The sequence below is a fragment of the Spodoptera frugiperda genome, chromosome 25, assembly GCF_023101765.2.
Source record: "Spodoptera frugiperda isolate SF20-4 chromosome 25, AGI-APGP_CSIRO_Sfru_2.0, whole genome shotgun sequence".
NCBI classification, from domain to species: domain Eukaryota; kingdom Metazoa; phylum Arthropoda; class Insecta; order Lepidoptera; family Noctuidae; genus Spodoptera; species Spodoptera frugiperda.
The window spans coordinates 11,799,999-11,822,469 of record NC_064236.1 but is presented as its reverse complement, the minus strand read 5'-3'; the positions used below and the strand labels follow the sequence as shown (position 1 = coordinate 11,822,469).

At 34.8% G+C, this 22,471-nt stretch overlaps 2 protein-coding genes and 1 pseudogene across 2 annotated transcripts; 2 read left to right on the top strand and 1 right to left on the bottom strand.

The window, feature by feature from the left end:
• Window positions 1–270: 270 nt before the first annotated feature.
• On the bottom strand, window positions 271–9,122 carry LOC118262869 (tryptophan 5-hydroxylase 1). Its single transcript, XM_035574513.2, has 11 exons — window positions 9,014–9,122; window positions 8,659–8,942; window positions 8,299–8,452; window positions 7,649–7,814; window positions 6,895–6,945; window positions 6,117–6,234; window positions 5,619–5,782; window positions 5,364–5,490; window positions 4,601–4,833; window positions 3,874–4,090; window positions 271–720 (listed from the first exon to the last, which is right to left on the bottom strand). Exons 2-11 carry the CDS (start codon window positions 8,932–8,934, stop codon window positions 613–615), a joined length of 1,614 nt encoding a protein of 537 aa, XP_035430406.1. The 5' UTR covers window positions 8,935–8,942; window positions 9,014–9,122; the 3' UTR covers window positions 271–612.
• An 8,884-nt stretch (window positions 9,123–18,006) lies between these two features.
• Window positions 18,007–18,832, top strand: LOC118264647 (15-hydroxyprostaglandin dehydrogenase [NAD(+)]-like; annotated as a pseudogene).
• A 1,182-nt stretch (window positions 18,833–20,014) lies between these two features.
• LOC118265320 (alcohol dehydrogenase 1-like) lies at window positions 20,015–21,599 on the top strand. Its single transcript, XM_050704159.1, has one exon. It carries the CDS (start codon window positions 20,062–20,064, stop codon window positions 20,830–20,832), a length of 771 nt encoding a protein of 256 aa, XP_050560116.1. The 5' UTR covers window positions 20,015–20,061; the 3' UTR covers window positions 20,833–21,599.
• Window positions 21,600–22,471: the final 872 nt, after the last annotated feature.

The window sequence follows — 22,471 nt, the reverse complement described above, 5'->3', positions numbered from 1 at the left end:
GTCATCAAACTGAACTCATTTCAAGATAAGTAAAAACGATATTTTTATACAATGGCGTGTATGTAATACTATTTCTGTCAAAGTAGGCCAGTGTGCAATTATATTGATTGTGTTTTCATATAAAAAAAATTAAACTATGAATAACGATCACGCCTCTATAAGAAAACAGGTACAACAAATTGCTTGATAGCTACAATTGGTATATTATTTAAAGATATTTTTCATAAAACACAGGAATATTCAGCTAAAAGACAAATAAAACAATTAGTGTACATTTGCTACTATAACTTTATTTCCGATAAATGCACAAAGCAAATAATAAACTATTTACTAACGTACTTAGATAAACACAAGCATAGTATTACAGACAACTCTGACGTAAACTATGAATGTTAGTAACAGTAAACTATGAAATACCTTTAGATACGTAGAGCTAAGTATAGATACGTCCGCCTACGAGTTAATTATACGATACAACATCCTACAAGTACACAGTGGAAGAAGATATTATTATTATATTAATATCATGAAGTAAGCTGGTCGGAGCGACCTGATTTAGAAGCGTGACCTAGCATTAGCGATCGAAGTTATGGAAAGAGATGAATCATTTCTTCAAACGTCAGATTGTTCGGGTTTCTTTGGTTCATGTCGCGGGGACGCGCCGCGTTCGGAGTTGGGCGTGCTTCCACCAGACGTGCTCTGAGGACTTCGCTCCTGGACCTAAACAAACATAATCATCACTCACTCACATTAAAATAACTCCTGATGACGTATCACAAAGCTGACGTCATATTTAACTACAGACACGCCCAATTTTAGCTTTCACGTTGTTAAAAGAATGTACGACGTAAACCCGGTAAACTTTTCTAGCAGATGTATAATAAACATACCAATTTGACTTGTCTATTAGGTAAATAAATTGATTATAAAATCATTCAATGTAAATTACATAAAATCATTGAGTCACTATATTTGCTACTGATCTAACCAACGCATTAACTGTTTTATTGGTATTAAATTCTCCTTGGTCATTTACAAATGTATGCTGTAAATAAACTGAAATTCAGGTATATAAAGTTTCTATTATATAATATTATTGTATTTGCTACTGTTCATTTTAATAATCTTACGTTTTTCTTCTAGTTATTATTAATCAAGGCGAGGCAATATACAAACTTCTTCAAAGGCAGTTTTATTTCTTACTAGTAATTGATTTCACTTTAGTGGACAGTGTTCATGTCACCTATATTGACATCTCTTTCATAGAATTTGTGCCACTGAATATTTTATGAATAGGTAAAGGTGAAACAAAGACAAGTATTGATAGTTTTATTTTGATCACGTCATGATATATTCACTTCGGGAAAGGTATACAGTGGGTGAACATTTGTAATGTCACTGATCGTTTATCATTTTGATGTATTAAGTAAGTTATTAAGTTACGAAAAAAGAAAAGCGTGGGAGAGCCATGCTTCGGCACGAATGGCCGGCTAGACCGGAGTGATACCACGGCCTCACAGAAAAATTACGTGAAACAACGCTTGCGCTGTGTGAGTGAGGTTACCGGAGGCCCAATTACCCCCTTGCCAATCTTCCCAATCCCCGATTTCCCAACAACCTTTAAATTCCTAACCCCCTAAAGGCCGGCAACGCACTTGTAACGCCTTTGGTGTTTCAAGTGTCCATGGGCGGCGGCTATTGCTTACCATCCGTATGCTCGTTTACCGACTTATTTCATAAAGAAGTGAATCTACCGTAACCAGAATTAACGGCTAACACTTAACAGAGGAAAACTGTAATAATAGTGCCTATATTGTTGTAACAAAATGGTTTTAATAAGAACAAAAAAGGTCGGCGCCAGAAAACGGGTCACATGAAACGGAAATCCGATGCAAAATGTTGCGACTCATTCTACCTTGCTTAATGTCTGGGGGTTAGTGATTCATTCAAATTCTTGTGACTTGCTGTTGTGGCCCGGCGCCATATAATAAACGATTACTTTTCGACGGCATAAATAGAAAATACCACTTAAATTGCCATTAAAGTTTATGAGCACGAGATGGATACATCGAGTGCCAACCATTCATCGCTGACTGATTGAGTTATATGCGATTAAACGTTTCAGTTACATTTCTTTATTGTTCATTCAACAGAGATAAATGGAACGTACTGCATAAATTATTTAATATTTTCACGACGAGCGGTGGTTGCTCTACGGTCGTTTAAACGGGTAGTGATGTTTGTATCTTTATCAAAAAGTGGGAGATATTGAATAAGATTAGGTTTATGATGGAGTCTAAGTTTTTTTTTTATATAAGAATCTAGAACCTTATGTGTATTTTCCTACTACAGGGTGCCGTGGAATTGTAGTATGTGTTAGAAAAAAGCCCATACCCAAACACCGGGCATTATTCCAAAATTTTTATCGTCTGGTAATATATAATGTATAAATAACCAGCATAAGCCGTAAAAATGTATCCAACGTTTTAATTACGTGAATCTCACATCTGTTGTTTAGTAACACACGAGAGGAACGTAATGTTTTGTTAAATATCTAAAAAATACATCATCCTCGCCACCTTTGATCTAGATCAAACGTAATTTCCAAAGTTTTTTCGTTTTGGACAAACACCAAATGGGAAACTACTTGAAGCGAATACGATTAACTTACTTTTACAGAGAAAAAATTTGATTTACGGCACCCAAATGCTCGATATTTTATCAAAGTAAGTATTTTAAGTAGGTATTATGCCTATATTTTGAGATTTGCAGCAAATAATATTTTTCTACATCAGGACTAATGGTTAATAAAGAATTTCTAAATATTATTAAAAAAAAGTATTGCACACAACCTACACCTACAATAATTTATATTATTTACGTGAAAGACGTCTTCGTTTTGCGTGGCACGAAGCAAGTAATTAAACTTCAATTACGCATGAGCTGAATATTTTAAAACTACACAGTCAATAAAATTTAGTACTTTCAACAGTAGTTTAATGGCTCATAATTACGACTCGGTTACAATATACCTATATAACGAAATATGATCGTAAATTAAATGAACGGATCTTATAAAAGAACTACGTTCACATATGTTTGCATATTTTATTAGATTATAAAGAAAACCACAAAGCAATACAAATATGTAGCTAAAAGAATAAAAACCTGAGGAATTCTCTATCCGCAAAGATGGTTTCATCTCTTTAATTAAAAACGTAAAATGTTTCTTTTCTCGTATAGGAACACAATCTAGTAGAACGTGTGATCAAGGAATGTATTTATTGTTTATTTCTTTTAGCCCTAAAGCTAGTTATAAGAAAATTCCATTATAACACAAATGAAGGTTGTGTAAAAAGTAAGCACGGAGCAACGATACGTAGTCACGCACAAATATAAGTTTTATGATGCTATCGATTTTATAAGGCATAACCCACTTGAAGCGTTCTAAACACTCGCTGTTTAATGTTTATGATTTTATTATTACTTTGTACAACTGTTAGCTTCATAGTTCGTAGATTACTTCAACGATGTATCAATTTAGACAACAGTGGTAGTTTACTCAAAATGTTGACTTCTTCTATTAAATATTTAATTTATTAAGTAGCTTTTTGGGCTATTAAAGGCTTAGTAGGTTTTCTTTCTTTCCTATTTCTATATATTTAATTTATTAAGTAGCTTTTTGGGCTATTAAAGGCTTAGTAGGTTTTCTTTCTTTCCTATTTCTATATAATTAGGAGTATTTTGATCATAACTGTCTGTGGGTCTAAAAAGTTTGTATAAACCATGGTTCCACAGATTATTGGTTAATTACCATATTTTGCTAGTGCAAAGGCTTACAGATGGAAGATTCTTTAATAAATTCTACTATACCTGGAGTCCCGTGTGGAGCATATTAGCGATTGTTTCAACATCTAGCGTGGAGTCCTGAGCAGAAATTTTCTTGATCGCTGAAGACACGATGCAAATGTCGCCTCGCAACTCTCTAACCAAAGCGGTGATCTTCTGGGCGTTACTGAGCACTTCCACACTTTGTGTGTATGGATTGTACCTCACGCCGAAAGGCCGTTGGATGCTATCGGCAAAAGCTCTGTGAAATAAATATAAGTATCAGAGTCTAAAGTACATGTTTTCATTTTAATTACAAAAGTTATAGCAGGAGTTTATAATGTTTGCCCAACAATGTGATGCTGAAAGACGGAGAGAAGACTTTGTTTCAAAAGTTGTTACCGGACGGCCCCAAGCATTTTGGCATAGGTACAATATTAGTTTACAAGTAACACTGTTAGTCTCAATTTACCTACGTTTCGAGAGATTTTAGCTAGGTACATTCTAAATATTAACATGTAATTTTAACAAGACAGTAGTTATATTATTTTCAAAACAATGTAAAACATGTTAAAGTTCTAAATGAACTTTACTGCTTTATTTTGTATATTATTCTATCAAACATTGTTTTCCTCGATAACTTCTGTTACTGTAACATGTATTTATTTATATACTATCATTAGGTACATAAAGAATGTTGTTTTATTTTACAACACAACTGAAAGAAAAGTAAATCGATATATCTAATGCAAGATGAGCTTTGTATACTTACCTCATTTTTTCTTTTGCCTCTTCAAATGAGTCAGTGTAGTAATAAGCATTTTGGTAAGATGTTATAATGCACTCTTCGTTAACCGTTACTTCAGGATCAAAGCGCTTGATTTTGTCAGGAGTAACCAGAGCATGCTGGAGTTCGGCCACAGAAGACAGCAGGCCAGCTCCATACACTCTGAAGGTTCCATCAGTTTGCCGACACAAACCAAACTCAACCGTAAAGAAATACAGCTGAAAAACATAGTCACGAATATAGAGTTAAGAATATCCCTGAAGAACGAACCTAGATTTTTTAATAAAAAGCTATTCTAAACTTTGTTCTAAAACCCAAAATTTTGAAAAAAAGTATCTGTATTGTAATTAATTATACCAAAATACGGATTCAGAACCTATTTTTCTACATTATGTTATCCATTAGATTCAACGTCAGTAGTACTATTGTTTACATAAATATACCTAGTGGAATGAATCTAAAGATTTATACTTCCTGATTTCAAGTAACTAAACAATTCAACGCAAAATTTACTTCGCTAATTCAGTCACAACTGAAAAATGTCTGGTGAGATATTCAGTTTATTTATATTCGCAGTACCTACGATTTATATTTGTAGATCGGAATAGACTTTCAGATAAAAATCTTATAAATGTCCATACAGTAGATGAAAATCAAAAGATAAATAGAATAAAATACAAAATAGTTCAGAACAGAAACAATATGTATAAATAAAGTTCGGTTGGTTACACAACATAGGTACGGTTACCGTTGCCAATTTGTCGATGTCTTCGTCGGTAGCACCGAGGGATGCAAGCCCCAGTTCTTGTGAAAATTGCGCAAAACTAGGGTTGGCAAGCAAAGGCATATGTCCCAGAAGCTCGTGGCAGCAGTCACTGTAACAACATAAACAGATAAACGAATGGGTGAATTTATTTCTGCGAAAATTTTACCCCTTTGGTGCGTATGACTCATTTGTGATAACAGACAGCCTGAATGTAGCTTTATGAAGAGCCATACTTACGGTTCAGGGGTATAAAACGGATCCGAGGAGTGACGAATATACTGAGTGCAGTGAAACACTCTGAACGCCAAACCAGATAAAAAGTCCCTAGGTGAAAGGTAACCTGCAACGGGCCGCAGTTGGAATCCAGTTTTACGTTTGAGGAAAGCGCTCACGTCCTCCAACTGAAAATAAATCACGACTTCAGTATAAAAGCCTTCATCATATTTGACAATTGGCTCTACGCCAAAAGGTTCAACGTTATGACCTATACTAAACTGATGTTTATGTATGTTTTATGTAGTATCGATGCAATAAGAACGTTGGAATTGAGATGATGTAATAATCAATTGACAAAGTTAAGAAACGCAAATCTTACGTGATTTATTTTACATATATAAAGTTATTTGTAGTATTTTTAATAACTCATGATATTTTGTGACAGTTTACGTTGAATATCTATAGAAGATATACAATGTTCTATGGAAGATATTCAATGTTCGTTCAAACTTGAGTTACCTGAGGCAAATTGTCTTCCCGATAGCCACAGTACTTGACGAGTTGAGGCCAGTTCTCGAGGTACTCCTCGCACGCGTGCTTCTGGTAAAGTTTGTGAAGTTCACGGAACACGATGCCCCTGTAACGAAGATACAAAGTTCACCAACTACATGGGAAACATAATGGCCACTCTAACTAGACGAGATGCGCTCTAGAAACTTCGAAGGCGACAGCACGCATAATTAAGTTTGATAGATAGCTCTCCTAGGCAAATACAAGCAACAAGTAACAAGAACGACCGCAAGTTGGACCAATATAATCTCAGTGTTGGTAATTAAGTATTGACTGTTATTGATCTATCGAAAATGTTCTTAGATTAATTTTGTTATGATGGAAAATGTTTTAGCTGTCCTGTTTATGAAATATCATTGGCAAACTTATTAAACCACATTAATATTTTTCCAGAACAACTGTCTGTATAAAAAGCTACCGGTCCCAGTAGTCAACCAACGGTGTGTCTAAACGAATAAAATATTCAGTGAATTACGATATTCAGTAGTCTGTAAATTAATTATAACCACGCAAGCATATTTAGTAAGTATTTTTATTAGTAAGTAAGTCACATCGCAATTTTTTCTTGAGTTTTTGGATACATTTTCGTCGCAAGAGCAAACCACTGCTGAGCTAGATATAGCAAGTACTAGTTATTGATAGTAAAACACATACGAACATACAATATTAAACAAAACGTGCTTTTAAACAAACCGTCGGAACAATTAATATATTAGTAAATACTTACCACGTCTTTATTTCCACATCCGTATATTGTACTTTGGGAATAGGTTGGCCACTGTGAAACAAAATAATATTACAGACTTACTGTATTCCTAATTCACAGATTTTTTTTTCAAATTATTTTCAAGTTTTATGTGGTTTTAAATTGGAAATATGTGAAACAAAGTCGTTTTTTAAATAAATAGTTTGTTGAGTTGTTCATGTAATTTAGCTATATTCCCTTGTCACGTCACGCCTTTTATCCCCGAAGGGGTAGGCAGAAGTGCATCTGCACATTACGGCACATAACGCCACTGAACAATGTACACCAACTTTTCACCATTTGTGTTACAAGTCCCTTGTATTCTAATTAAAGTATATTATAATAGCTGCCAGCTAGAATGTGGTAGTTTACCTTTCCTATTTTAAGAAAAAGAAAAGCTATTGCGTCGATGTTACAACTTTTAAGAACAACAGCCTATTTAGGAAACCGAATCGGTGACCTATATACAATGACTGTGTCCACGACACTCTTTATCCATTTGGGTCATCCAATTACTTAAGGTAAGTACACACAACCTACTGCCTTAATTCATTGAATTGATTTTATTAGATGTCAACACCTAACTCGGGAACGAAGAATTCTACTGCCAATAAAGTGTTAGTAGCTGTCGACGATAAAAGTTTACAGTGTGAACGATAAATTTAACTTAAGGAAAGTATACGAAGTTCATTGATAAAGCACTTTTGAAACTGTGCTTACAACTTTGACTACTTACTACTTGTAGTTGTTGGCAATGGCTGCGAATTGTTCTCGTCGCTTGCGGTAAACTGGATCTTTGAAGCCGGGGTGGTCAGCATCAAGCTCGGAGCCATACATCAACACGTTTTGGGCTCGGTCCAGGTCAGATATTTTACGAGGAAACCAATGCATCTCACCAAAATCTGTAAATACATTATTATTGTAAAAACTTTAACGTATTCTGTGAATATTCATAAAGAGCCATTCAATCACAGTACCCCTGTTAAAGATCCCCTAGATTTAAATCAAAGAAAGTTCTTTGATTTAAAATTTAAATAAAGTGTCCATTACACGAATTGATATTCATTGAATTTATTTAATCAAAAAACTGGAGTAATGTAAATATACTACCTTCATTATATTTCTTTAAATTCTATTTTAACGAAAAAATAATTGTGTATTTATAAAAATATTATTTTATAAAGTAAATTCGGGGTCAAAGAACCTCAGAACTTAATTTAGTTCTTTAATTACAAGTCAACAAAAATATCTAATGACTCGTCAGTATTAAAAACAAAAAATACGAAACAAATATTCTTTACTTCGTTAAGCAACGTTTGAACACACCGTTAAATATTTTGAACATATTAAGCTTATTCACAAATATAAAGAAAATGTTATAATTACCGAAACTAGCAGCAGCAGATAACGGAGTCGGGGGTGGAAACTCTTCGCCAGTTTGAGACGATACCACTTCGAAGTCCTGAACTTCACGTTTCAGCATCCTCTTCAGTTGCTCCATACGATGAGGATCACACTCGACATCCACCAAAATGTCAGACTAAACAAAATTACTCAAAACTATAAGTTTTGTTTCTAATTAATTAAGTACGGTACCTTAACAGACACTGGCAACTTGGGAAACTCCACGATAAACATGAATTAGGTTGAGAATTAATATTTTACTTACATTAATAAATTGTACAAAAGATAAAAGAAAGATAATTAAAAATAGCAGACTTTACAAAACCATGAAGGAGAACTTACAGATGAAACTTCAGTTACAGATTTACGGGACTCTATATGGAGGACATTGATGCCAAGGTCTTGGAACACAGTAAGAGCTTTGACCAGTCCACCAACTTGATTCCTCAAAGTAAATATCACTGAAATCCTCTCGCTCTCTAATTGCTGGGTCTGCTGTCGAGCCGCCATGTTAAGTTCACCAAGTTTGGGGTGATGATGGGCTTCATTCTTTACTTCCCATTCCGACCCATTCCTATAGAGCCAAAGTCCCAAGAGACCCTTTCCTGAACCACTCATATTGATTTCTGAAATTGAAACTTATTATAAGTTAACGTAATTAATTACTAAAAGCACTGATTTAAAATAACTTATTTACAAGAGTGGGTGTCGTGAATCAATATGTTTAGACCACTGGTTTTATAGTACAGTTCAGACTAATTGAAGATGTATCGCTGCAAGGACTGGGACATACTGCGCCTTTCCTCGGGATCTGTTCGCTTATAAAGAGAAGAGGCGCGGGAGACTCGCCGGAGGGTGGGTATATTTGATTGGCTGAATCAAGTGTTCGGAGTAACTTGGAAAACGTTCTCTGTTCACACCGTAAAGTCACGGACACACTTCGGCGACGTTTTATTTGTTTTTAATCCTGGAGCTTATAAATGTTGTTTCGTGAAATGGGACAGGGCAAAAATTATTTTCTGAATATTATTTTTATCTTATGTAAACACTTTACTCAATTTTCTACCTAATACTGAGTAAATATTTTACTTTTAGGTTCAATAAATTTACATTTTAGGTTCAATAAGCTTTTTAAAGTATTATTTGTATTGTAAATGTCAAATACAATTTTGTTATATACAACCGGATAATATTTTATTACTATTTATTTTCTTTTTACATTTCTTGTCATTGGCATACGGAATTAATAATAGATTGTTATCTTTATTTGTATTTTTTAGGTATGTGAAAAAAATTCATACTATTAATTAAGTTTTGTAGATACTACTTTAAAACTTATGTCTTGTTTCACATTGTTGATGAGTAACTATTTATAAGTTGAATTTAGGACGTAATTTCTAATTCTTATGAATGATTTTATGTGGCATATAAGTTTATCTATATAATCTTAGTACATATTGTGCTACTTCAATACAAGATAGTGGTTTCCTTCCTTGCTCCAAATACCAGTATTGTATACAAAACGTGAACAAAGCGTGTGAATTTAAAAATTATATAAACAGGTGCAAAAACAGAATGATCTCCAGGTATTCCCATTAGTTTTGAACCATAGATTATTTATCAATCGCCATTCCTAAATTCGATACAAATGTTAAACTTAATTCTTTTCTTTTGTAACCGCTAACGTGTACATGAGTTTATATGGTCGCTACCCACACTAGCATAGTTTTATCTATAGGTGTAGCTAGTCTGCAACCTCGTAACTGTTGGCTGACGGGCGCTAAGCGATTCAGTCACTGTATTTATTACCATTGTTTAGCGAAAAGAGCATCCCCTATCATTCATTACGAAGAAAGGAGCTTCGCCATTTATTCACTCTATTTCCTTAGTATGGATAGCTATCCTTAGTTGAAGAAATACGTTGCCTACTTACAACTCACACACCTTCTAATAATTTATCCTTTATCACTACATCTGATCATTGTTTAGTGGAGTACGTAAGTATGATTAGCGATTACATTTTTCAACATTTGGAAAACTGTGAAGATACATTAATCGTTTGAAAAAAAAAAGCAAACATATATCTAGACCCAAGAAATTAGTAGTCAAATATTTTACTCAGTTACTTAGTCGAAATAAATTTGAACGGACACAACATCCCAATTATAATAATTGTAAGATACACATGAGGTATAATATTATATCTATACCTAACTAACGTCGTTGGACATAGAGAAATTAGATACGACCCTCATGTGGTTTCAGCATGACTGTCACAAAAGCTCATTCTGATGTGACGTTTCTCTTTATCTTGACTTATTCATGCCTCGTTACCCACTACACAGTAAAATCAATGTAACGTATGTAGATATGTATCATGTACTTGTTCATGAACTATTCGTAGTTAAACGTATAATAATACGGAATTATTTTATAATCTAATGTTATCTCGTTCTACATTTTACTCTGACCTGTTGCTATGTTATTAAGCTGTTGCGCTATGCTATGATTCTTAACTGCCGAATAAGATTTTGAGTTCATTTCCGGATAAGGCGGAGTATTATAACAAATATACCGAATATACCCATATTCGGTTTATAAAAAAAATCGTAGTACCTTCTCGGAGATTGGGTTTTGGGAGGAACACCGGTTCCTAATTACGCAACGTAACCTGGGGAATGTTTTTTGTTACATTTACATTGAATATGCATCTCTACCAAATCCCTCGGGAAACAAATAGTGTTTTTTTATGGGATAGGGGGTGAAAGAGCAGACGGATCGCCTGATTTTAAGCGATTCAATTTCTAAATACAAATTTTGTATAAGTTTAAATCGCCAACCTGTCTTGAGCAAGATTATTTAATGCTTACGTTTTCCTCTCTGTGTGAGAAGAGGTGTTTTCTCAGCAGTGAGTGGGAGGATCTTTACAACCTGATGACGATGATAATGAGCCTTTTACAAGTAAAAGATAAATCATTAAAATAAGGTAACATCCGTAATGGCCGCTATAGAAAAGATAACTTAAATAGGTGTGTATGACCAACCCCTCATCATAATTTAAGTTATACAGCCTTTAAAGTTTCATTGGGTAGTATTGCTATTAAGATCTTTAAAGTGTTATTTAATTGCCGTATAAAAACCTGGTTACTTTGTTCAACAACTTGATTCAACAAATAAAAATGTTCATGACGCAAATCCACTTTTCTGCTTTCTTTCATTTCCTTAATTTGTTTAAGTTAAATATGTTTTAATTATATTAAAGTATTTTCTATTTAAATAATGTAGAAGTGGTATTTTGTTAACAACAAACAAATAAGTCTTTGAAAGTAAATGTATAGATTTAACTTCAGTCGCAGACGAGGGTGCTTTTAATTCAATTTCCTTGGAGACGTCTCTCAAGCGCCTTTCTGATTTGCAACGATTTGATGTTTGTTACTTATTACGCCAGTATTCATCTCCTTTATCACAAGTATTGTATAGTAAATACAGCTATATTGCTTAATAAAGATTGCAGCTTGTTTTTGTTGTGTTTTAATAAATGATCACGTTTTGTGTTCCATATATGTGTTTGTTAATCTATCACACAAAATATCATATATAATTTTGTCACAGAGATAGCTCATAGTATGGAATAATAAAGCTAATTTTACTGCTGTTGACGAAAGCTAACTAATTAGTATAGTTTTGAGTTACGAAATGGTGATAGGTAATATAGTAATTAAGAGTAATTTGTTTGATTGAACGCACAAATCTCCGAAACTTGGGTTTGTATTAGAAAATATAAAATTCTTTCTATTCTTATTAATAAATTTATCAGTGAATGAAGTAGACACCTAGTATAGAAAAAAATAGAAAGGCTTTTCTTTTTTAAGTGGGGAAAATCATCCAATGGCTTCTCCGCTTTGGGTTAGGCGAGAGGGAGTATCAGACTCTTACCAACTAAAAACTACTCCTGCTTTTCGAGCTAGAGCCCCGGTATAACCGCTAGGTAGTACGTAGCTCCGTATAGGGCATCAGCCCTACCGGACCCATCTGTTGTAGTATTATTGGTTAAGGCTTAAACCTAAACCTTTACGCTACAACCTAATAGAAGCAGAGCAGTGCATGGGAGTAGCTGGTATAAAAATGAATAAAAATTTAAGGCTATCTAAATATATTTTTAATTATTTTGAAGTTACACAGATACTGATCGTGTTAACTCATTGTTAATACGTTAACGTCCATTGTGCGACTGTTGCGGGTTCGAATCTAGTTCATATCATTCAAAGTGTGATCCTTAAATCTGCCTCTGGAAGCTCAGCACACAAATCCAGAGATTGTTAGACATTTGATGATTCTTTGCACAGTTATGAAATGTTTACTGTAAACATTTCACGTAGACGTAACACATTTTCTTTTTGTAAATGCACATAATGTGCTGTGTTACGTCTGCTGATTCACAAAAAGAAAATGTGTGAATGAAATGAATACTAGTTTGTCATGTTCGTCATCATGTGTACTAAAACATGACGACGATTCTATTTCTTTAAAAACGTCAAGCTATTTGCGTTCTTGCACTAGTATTGCATTTTTGACTCTGACCGTACATAAGTACAACAATCTGTTAAAACATTATTGATTTTAGGGATAGAAATAAAGTGTAAAGTCAAGGATACATCAGATAAAGTATGAATTGGAAACACATCCTTGTGTCGTTGGCGACGTAGGGGGAAGTAGCGCGACGTTGCCGGACTTTGGTCACCATGACTGCCAACATCGCGCGACATCGACATCGGCTACCCTGCCTGCGGGATATACGTCACTAAGCGCAGATACATGCGCAACTTCTTTGTTAAGCTAAGTTATGTAGACAGTCTCCGTAGTGCTGAATCTGATAGAACTTTTCCAGTTGAAAGAGTTTCTATAAGTTACATCAAACCATAACTGAAGTTACAGGACGTCAGCGAAGTTTCGCAAAGTCGCACGATTTCATTTGACGTCGCTGTGAACAATAAGTCGCGCGTTGTCGCCAAATATGTCAGGCAAAATCAGCCGGCTTCGTTTGACATGTCGCAGATACATGTCGTGGGACATTATTTTGTCCCCTAGTGTATAAACACATATACCTATGCCAGAATAATTATTAGCATGCGAACGCCAAGTAACAACTGCCTAGGCTAATCCAAAAAGCTGAGTTTTGCAGGTGGGTGACAGAGGCAGTTTATTTATATTTTAAAAGAGGTTTTAAGCCTCCAATATAGGAATATTTTCATCGGTCTACAGCTGATGTAGTCTTTTTAAAGCAGAATGCTGCTATTTTGAACTGATTTGAGGATAATGTACATTAAAACACGCGGACGCGAGTCTTAAGAACGTCCAAAACATATACAGTTCTAAAACACTACATACTGGTATAAATCAAGTACGACTAAGTTTGGAAAACCAACTGGCAACATTTTCCCACCGTCACCACTTTATGTACGTTACGTATCCCACTTTCAATACCTGCGTGCTAATGAGAATAATATAATATTTTATTGTGATTTAATTCTTGGGAACATACCAAATAAGACAATCGAAATCTCGTTCTTATCAAGGAAAACATGTGCGTTCCCTTGGTGGATATAGAATCGAGGTAAACACGGCTGAAGCTATTACATATATTTTAAACTAGCTTTTGCCCGCGACTTCGTTCGCGTGGAATAGTGACTTCGGGCAAATTTTTGGTTTTAACCACATATACACATATACAATTCTAAACTATATCTGTACCAAATTTCAACCAAATCCGTCAAATAGTTGCGGAGATTAATGGTATAAGCATAGAATAGTGTTCGACGTGATTCTTTAATTTGACATAACTTTTTTATTTATGAACCTATTGACATGAAACAAACACTAAATGTTAATTGAAGCTTACCACAATATATTCGTGAAAACCGCATCCAACTCGGATCAGCCGTTTCTGAGATTAGCGTGCACAAATAAACTGACAAACAGACTTTAAAAAAGTTAATTACATTTTTGGGTTCGAGATCGACATAACAATAACCCCTGCTATTTTTTTTATTTTTATTTTCAATGTACAGACAGCACTTTTCTACGATTTTATTATATGTATAGATATAGATATAGATGTTACGACATTCATAATACCGATGTTAATAATCGTTTGCTTATCATAAAATATCTTCTATATAAAACGTGGTAAACATAACGCCACAATGTATGAGCAATAAGGTTAGAACTCTATTAGTTACCATAACTTACTTTAGACGCAACCTATTTACAGGTTGCTCTACATAGCATAATGTATATCTAGGTTAAGACTCTTATTTTTCCAGGCTGTCGCAGGTAATGTTGCTCATGTTTATCTTACTTTCTGGTCTTTACACCTTGCTCTAAATAGAGTAATTAAAACAAACAAAATAAAATTTCTTAATTTGATTGTTAGATACCCATTTACGTCAAAAAATCCCTTTCGTTATTGATTGACGATTCAGTGTAGGAGAGCCATGCTTCGGCACGAATGGGCCGGCTCGACCGGAGTGATACCACGGCCTCACATAAAACCGACGTGAGGCAACGCTTGCGTTGTGTTTTGTCGTGTGACTGCGGTAGCGGGAGGCCCAATTACCTCCCTCCTAATCTACCCAATCCCCGTTTCCCAAACAACCCATAAATTCCTAACCCCCAAAAGGCCGGCAATGCACTTGTAATGCCTCTGCTGTGTCAAGTGTCCATGGGCGGCGACGATTGATTACCATCAGATGATCGGTCTGCTCGTTTACTGGCTTATTCCATAAAAAAAACCGATCATAAAAAGACTGCACTGTATCCCATATCTTTGTACTTCTTCTTAATAAGAGTCGACTATGCCAGCACACCGCGCCCCGTCTCACGCCATTCACTTGACCTGCGTAATATATGCTGTAACTCCTGTCGGCAATGGGCGCAGCTGGCAGCGAGCATGTGACTCTATAAACTTTCTAAAGTAATCTTTCCTCGAAAGTACCTACTTACGTCCCACAGAAGAACGAGGGGTTGTATGCCATCCCGAGTCAGTCAGTAATGACTAGACTTGTCATTCGTCTGCTTTGATGGTGTTGAGTCCAGCAGTAAGCAGTCCACCCACGGGAACGCACAGTGATTCACCCTGAACATGCTAGCTGGACAAAATTATTTATTGAAGTTTTTTGTCTTATATGGCTTCCATTTGACGTTTTATTGCGTAATACGTGCAAAACACCCAAATAAAAGGGGATAAGTAGGTAACTAGGAGTACGATTTTTAGGAATACAAAGATTACCAAATAAATTGTGTAATTAAGACACGTAAATATAAATTAAATAGTATAAAAAGGGTAACAGCATATATTATGGTTCAATTACTAATATCATAGCTACCTACTAATTGCACAATGGGGCCTCATTAGGTACCTAAGTTGTCTCAAATTGCCTTAAAGTACTATTTAATTATATCCCGTCATAATTATTATTAATTCTAAAACTTAAACATTAGAAAAACATTTAAACCTAAAAAATATCTGAAGCTAGTTCAGGATTCCCAAGAAAACGACTAGAAGTATTTCCATCATTAATATTCCCGAATCCAGGTTTTGGTTTATCGACTATTAAACCCATTTCCGACTTAAACCTATCTTGGATTAGAGCTGATCGCTGTTTCACATTTGCTTTGTTATTTTCATCTCAAAGGTTTCATTTTTTAACTTCAAGCTTATGAAGTAATCAATCAGGTCATCAAAGGTTTTAGTAGGACGACCCGGAGTGGATGTTGAGGGGCTGGAGTGGTGGGCAGTCACTTTATACTTGAAATCTTCTGCCAAATAAGTAGAATGGTTGAACAAAAAGCGCTCATGATTGCCTCCAGAACTTTTCCATTTTTCAGCAAATTTTGAAGAATTTCTGCTGATATGGTTCCTTAACTCTTTCATAGAATCATCGCTGATACTCTATGGGCCTTGTTTGTTTCTTATATATTGATATAATGCACTGGTACGATATTATTTTGGGTGTTTACACCATTCTTCCAAAAACCCAATGTTTGAAATTGTTACTTTGATGTCTAGAAAATCCAATAAAAAACCAAGTTATATTTTTTGTGTCTACTACTAAAAATCAAAAGTTAATAGATATATGTAGCTATGATATATAAAAAATGGACGTGGGGGAAAGAGGGGAGAGATAGTTTCTGGTCCATTAAACTTTAAAAAATATCAAAATTTTGCAACATTGCACGTTTTGTAAATAGCGGAGAAAAACTATAGGTACTTTAAGTAACAAAATAAAAAGTACACACCTTCATCTACAAAATCCATCAGAGTTTTGTTTCACAAGTATAAAATTCACTAGGATATGATGTTTCTCGTTACAAGCGAAATTGCAACTAGTTAACACTTTACTTACACCTTATTTGTATAACAGCCCTTATTAGCTCATTAGTGATTAAAATGTGTGCAAAACAATTCTTAGATCTGGGATAGTGGGGATATTGGCTACGCATTTCAATAGTTAGTTCTTGGAAATTTGGAAGTGACTTTTGTCTAGCTAGCATGTTCAGGATGAATCACTGTGGAACGGTTTGAAAACTTATGCGAACAACATTGCGTACGAACTAGGGCATGAAGCGCTGTATCTAATACAATGGTATAAAGGTCAGTCTATTCCTTTGAGAATAAAGTTAGATGTGAGTTCGTGTTACAGCACAGTAATATCAATATAATAGAAGTAACAATGTACCCTTTTGTGTTGCACTTTCTAATATTCCGGTTGAGACAAAACAAAATTTGTTATAAAAAATATATTGACACAGGGTCAATATACTGCTACGAGATCCCACTTGTGGACGTAATTCGGGATGTCCTAAAGCCGTTTGTGAGTAATTTGGAGCGCTGCCAACGAAGGCCAGCTTGTTTTATGAGCAGAAGTGTTACCTAGCAAACTAGGAATCCGTCTGGAATTTTTAGTTGATATTATTTTATTGATGTCGGTCTGGCGGTGACACGAATATAAAAGTAATAATAATGTATATACAAGTACCTACTTAGCTAACTGCTAAACATTTACGCTTCAGATAGAAGGTATTGAATAGCTTTTCGTTAATCTTGATAGGTACCTAGTCAATCGAACTATAACAATAAGATCATATTACAGATTATATCTATTTTGAATGCTTATCAAGACCAGAATAATACTCGTATATTTTAAGAGTGTTTACTGTTTCATTCACATTTAAGACTACAATATTGATGGTGTCAATCAAAATAAAACCCATAGGCGGAAAATATATAGGGTATTTTCCGCTCCCGAGGTTTGATTTCTAAAAATATCTTATAACCACCTCTAGAGCCCGCTGCGTCTTTACAAACAACTGTTCAGTAACTTAACGTGGGTGGATAACAAAGAAGAAAAAAAGATTGGTGTTACCTTAAAAAAAATATATGTTTTGAATAATATCATTCACCTTACGCACCGCTTTTGGATTTTAAATATAAATTAGCCTACATATTACCTATAAACTTAGAAGTTATTATGAAATCAGCATCTAATTTCTATGATGACAAAGGAGGGTGCAAATTTTGAACCCACTTTACACATGGTAGTTTTGTGCATTGTACATTTGTGCTTTGTACATGTAGTGTGGATAATAGGAAACTTTTTTTCATAAGGTAACAAAGTAAGGCTTATCAGTATGGAGAAGAGCTTAGCAAACAAAGTTGCGGTCATCACCGGCGGAGCCGAAGATACCGGCTACGAGGTCGCCGACAGGTACCTGTCTAAAGGCGCCAAGTTCGTTTTCCTTCTTGACATCAACGAGAAACTTGGTAACGAAGCTGCTAAAAAATTAACCGCCAAACATGGAGCCAACAAGGTTGCATTCATGAAATGCGACGTCACCACAGACTTAGTACCTGTAACGAAAAAGATTTACGAAAACTACAAGGTCGACGTCCTTCTCAACAACGCTGGAATCCTCAATGACCGCTTGCTGAAGAAGACCATCGACATCTACGTGACTGCAGTATGTGAATGGGGCTTAACCATCTGGGACCATATGAGGAAGGACAAGGGTGGAAACGGAGGTACCATCCTTAACCTTGCCTCTATCTACGGCTACAGAGTTGACCAATATTTACCTGTTTATCAAGCTTCGAAGTTCGCAGTTATGGGATTCACAAAGTCTTTGGGACACAAGGCCAACTACGACAGGAGCTGTGTACGAGTATTAGCGATGTGCCCTGGATTCACTGAGACTAAACTGACTGCAGCACCACAAGGCTGGGACATGGGACAAGACTAAGAATTCGAACAATTCGTCAAAGCACAGGCTTGGCAGAAGGTGGAGTCGGTGGGCCAGGCCGCTGTGGATATCTTCGAAAATGGTGACAGCGGCACTGCCTGGTTGATTGAGGGAGCAAAACCTATTGTTGAAGTTGCTAAAGAATTCAACATTGGGAGGTTGTTGCGCACGAATACATTCTGGTAATTATAATTAAATGTTGTTATTTTGTTAAAAATTGTTTTATTTAAACTTTCATATATTAAAATGTTTCCTCCATTTTCCCAAATTATGTGCATTCAAACCTGTGTGTTAACCTACACCATACATTCTATGTTACAGTTGTTTTAAATATTTCTGGCCAGTCACTAATTGCGATCTATTATAAGCTTTTATTTAGTTTTTTACATCTAAATATAATATTAAAAATCAGCGACTAAAAATTTTGTAATATAGATACTTCTGACGAACCTTCGAGTATATAGGTATTGTGTAACGTAATTGAAGAATACATAATATGAAATTAGTTTATGAAAAAGTTAGATTTTTTTTGTATAGTAAACTTTGACACTACACACTAAGACACATTTTATATTATATGTTTGCAATTAATCGGAGTTTTTGCAGATAGCTTATCATAATTTTATAACAGTAAGATACATTTTTATTTTAGTAATAGATACACTTATGTGGGCCACTTTCTGTATAATTATATTTAGTTGGAAGATTTTGTTTTATTACAAGAGTCATTTCTTTATTAGGTTTACCACAATTTCTGTTGACCATAAATAACATTTTATGCGCCGAGAACCAAACCCACAACACTTCGTGAAGCAAGAGAATCAATCGTTAAGCTAAAAATAACAACAGACAGAACTAAAAAAACCGAGTTATCACAAGTTATACTTCATTTTACAATATTTATTTTTTCGTAAACGATCATCGTACCACATTCGAACTACATTCGTAAACCATAGTTTGTCCTAACTTCCCCAATTTACACGTCTCAGTAATTTTTAACAAACAATTTGAGTCGATTTCATTAAATCACAAATCGGTGTGTTAATGTAAAGACCATAGCGTTTGCTTGGCAAATTATTATATTTTATTGTCCTAATAAGTAATGCTACTGAGACTGTTTCTAGCCGACCCTAACCTGAATAAATTTTTAGTATTTCCTAAATCAGAGGGGGATGTTTTTCGGCTTACATTTTCTAGGGCTATGTGCAAGGAACTGAGCTCCGCCATCCTCTCAGTTCTGTAAAGCTCGTGCATTTGCTGAAATGTTGAAAATGATTTGTTCTACAACCTCATACCCATAAAGATTGTGCTGTAATAACAAATCATCCTGTATATTGACTGCGATAAGTGGTGAGTGGCCGTATTTGGTTTATAAACGGATTTTAGTCAACAAGCACTAGCTTTCTTATATTGTTAACAAAGCTGGACAGTAGTCTCTCACACGACATGGAGTGGGATCCAAAGAACAAAGTAGTTGTAGTGACGGGTGGAGCGGGAGGTATAGGATACGAGATCGCTGACAAGTTTCTGAAATACGGAGCTAAAACTGTGATTATATTGGACCGTAATGAAACTCTTGGCGCGGAAGCTGCACAAAAACTCAACGCCAAGCACGGTGAAGGTAAAGCAGTCTTCATAAAATGTGACGTCACTGAAGATTTGGACAAAGTATCCAGCGAAATATTCCAGAATTATGAAACCGACGTTCTAGTAAACAATGCAGGAGTGCTAGACGAGGCTAATGTGAGACGGACACTTGAAACCAATCTTATGGCGCTGATAGACTGGAGCATGAAGTTTTGGGAGCACTGGAGAACTGACAAAGGCGGTCGTGGAGGTACTATATATAATGTATCGTCTTTCTATGGGTACGACTACAATCCATATACCGTATACTACAAAACATCGAAAGCTGCAGTGTTGAGTTTCACGAGGTCGTTGGGCCATCCTGTTAACTGTGAGAAAAGCGGTGTAAGAGTGATTGCACTCTGTCCGGGTTTTACTGACACTACTATACTTACTGGTAAAGTATGGGATTGGCACAATGAAGGTTTCCAAAGAGTGATGAAGGAAGAAGTTGTGATCCAAAAGCCTGAGACAGTTGGCGAGGCTGCTGTGGAGATTTTCAAGCTTGCGAATACATCAGAAGTGTGGGTCGCTAAAAACGATGAACCAATTAAATTAGTTCAGGTTACATATGAAGAAGTAGCCCCTTAAGTGATAATGTGTTTACAACTAAAGCTACTTGTAGTTATATTTTATTCGTATTGATAAGTAACTTTCTAGTGTTTCGTGGAATTTTAAATATTTTTTTTTAATAGTGTAAGTCCGTGCAGTTATGGGTGCGCAGATATGCGGAGTCTCCGCATACCTGATATTGAAAATTGCCAAGCTGGGCCGAAGCCGAAATTCGTGATCTCTTTTTCAACGCGCACTACAGCAACGGCACTCGATGTCTTCACGCAAACAATAAGGAGGCACCTGCATTCTGGTTTAAGGTGCAGGAAGCCAGCCAAAAAGATATTACTGTCCACAATGCACCAGGAACAGCGATAAAATTTTGCTAGAAATTTTATAAATTTTGATTGGGCTAATAATGTGGTTATATTTACCGATGTAAAGACTTCATTTCATGCTAGCAGCATAAATTTCAAATTTATTTGTATTGATTTTTTATTGGGTCAGCGCTGACTTATATCGATTTCTGAATCAATTACTGAGCCATCAGCCAAATTATATATAGTCCAAATTAACTACAATGTTTATATTTTAAAAATAATATTAAAATGCAGTCAAAAAATACGGTGAAGTGATGTTATTGTTATGCGGCTAGAAATTGTCATAATTTCTTTCTATTCAACGTGTTGATTCACTTCACTTCTTATTTTTTTATAACTTATGTAACTGCTGTTCAACTTGTTTGAAGTATTATATTTACGCTCATCCTTAACCAACTTACAGTATGATTCGAAATGTTATAATGTAAAAAAAATGTTTTAATTAAATTTTTATAATAATTTTATTTTTTAAACTTTTATTATATTTTAGTATTTAAAAAAAATATATAATGTTTCTTATTACTTAATAATAAGTAATAAATCATATTAAAATTTAATTTATTATTATTTAATTAATAATAAACATTATTATTTAAGTTTTCTTTTTGTAATAATCCTTAATTAACAAAAAAATGTTTATGAAAACAATTAATAACATTTTTTATTTGATTTATATCTAATATTTATGCTTTATTTCTATAAAAAAAAAATTATATGTAATAAAAATAGATATCGTTTTATTTACCGACTTAAATGCTTCTTTTATAGTCTGATTTTATTATACGGAAAGCAAAAATAAACTTAATAAAGACAAACAACAAAATAAAATACATAAAAAAAAATATGTTTTGCTGGTTTCGAACCCACATCGGCGTAGAGGGAAACGATTAGAGTAGACTCGTTAAACCACTCGTCCACGAGCACTACGTTTAGTTAAGCGAAAATGTTGATCACATCATCAATTGTAAATATTTTTAACCTTACCCATCTATTAAATTATAAAAATACGTATACAGACACAAAATTTATAGTATACTAGCTACTTCCGGGCGGTTTCACCCGCTCTGCTCGGCTCCTATTGGACATAGAGTGATGTTTTATAGCCTTCCTCGATAAATGCACTATCCAACACAAAAAAAAAATCAATTCGGACTAATAGTTCCGGAGATTAGCGCGTTCAAACAAACAAACAATCAAACTCTTCAGCTTTATAATATTAGTATAGATACCAATGTGTGCGTAACGGACAAACGTTTTTTTTATGCACATTACTACGGAATACCCACACAGGGATAGTT

Excerpts from the sequence above, each read along its gene's own strand:
- LOC118262869 (XM_035574513.2), bottom strand. The coding sequence starts at position 8,934 with ATGAGTGGTTCAGGAAAGGGTCTCTTGGGACTTTGGCTCTATAGGAAT. Across the intron at positions 7,815-8,298 it reads ATCTGCTGCTGCTAGTTTCG|ATTTTGGTGAGATGCATTGG; the intron begins GTAATTATAACA and ends ATGTATTTACAG. Across the intron at positions 4,091-4,600 it reads GAGGCAAAAGAAAAAATGAG|AGCTTTTGCCGATAGCATCC; the intron begins GTAAGTATACAA and ends TTTATTTCACAG.
- LOC118265320 (XM_050704159.1), top strand. The coding sequence starts at position 20,062 with ATGGAGTGGGATCCAAAGAACAAAGTAGTTGTAGTGACGGGTGGAGCG.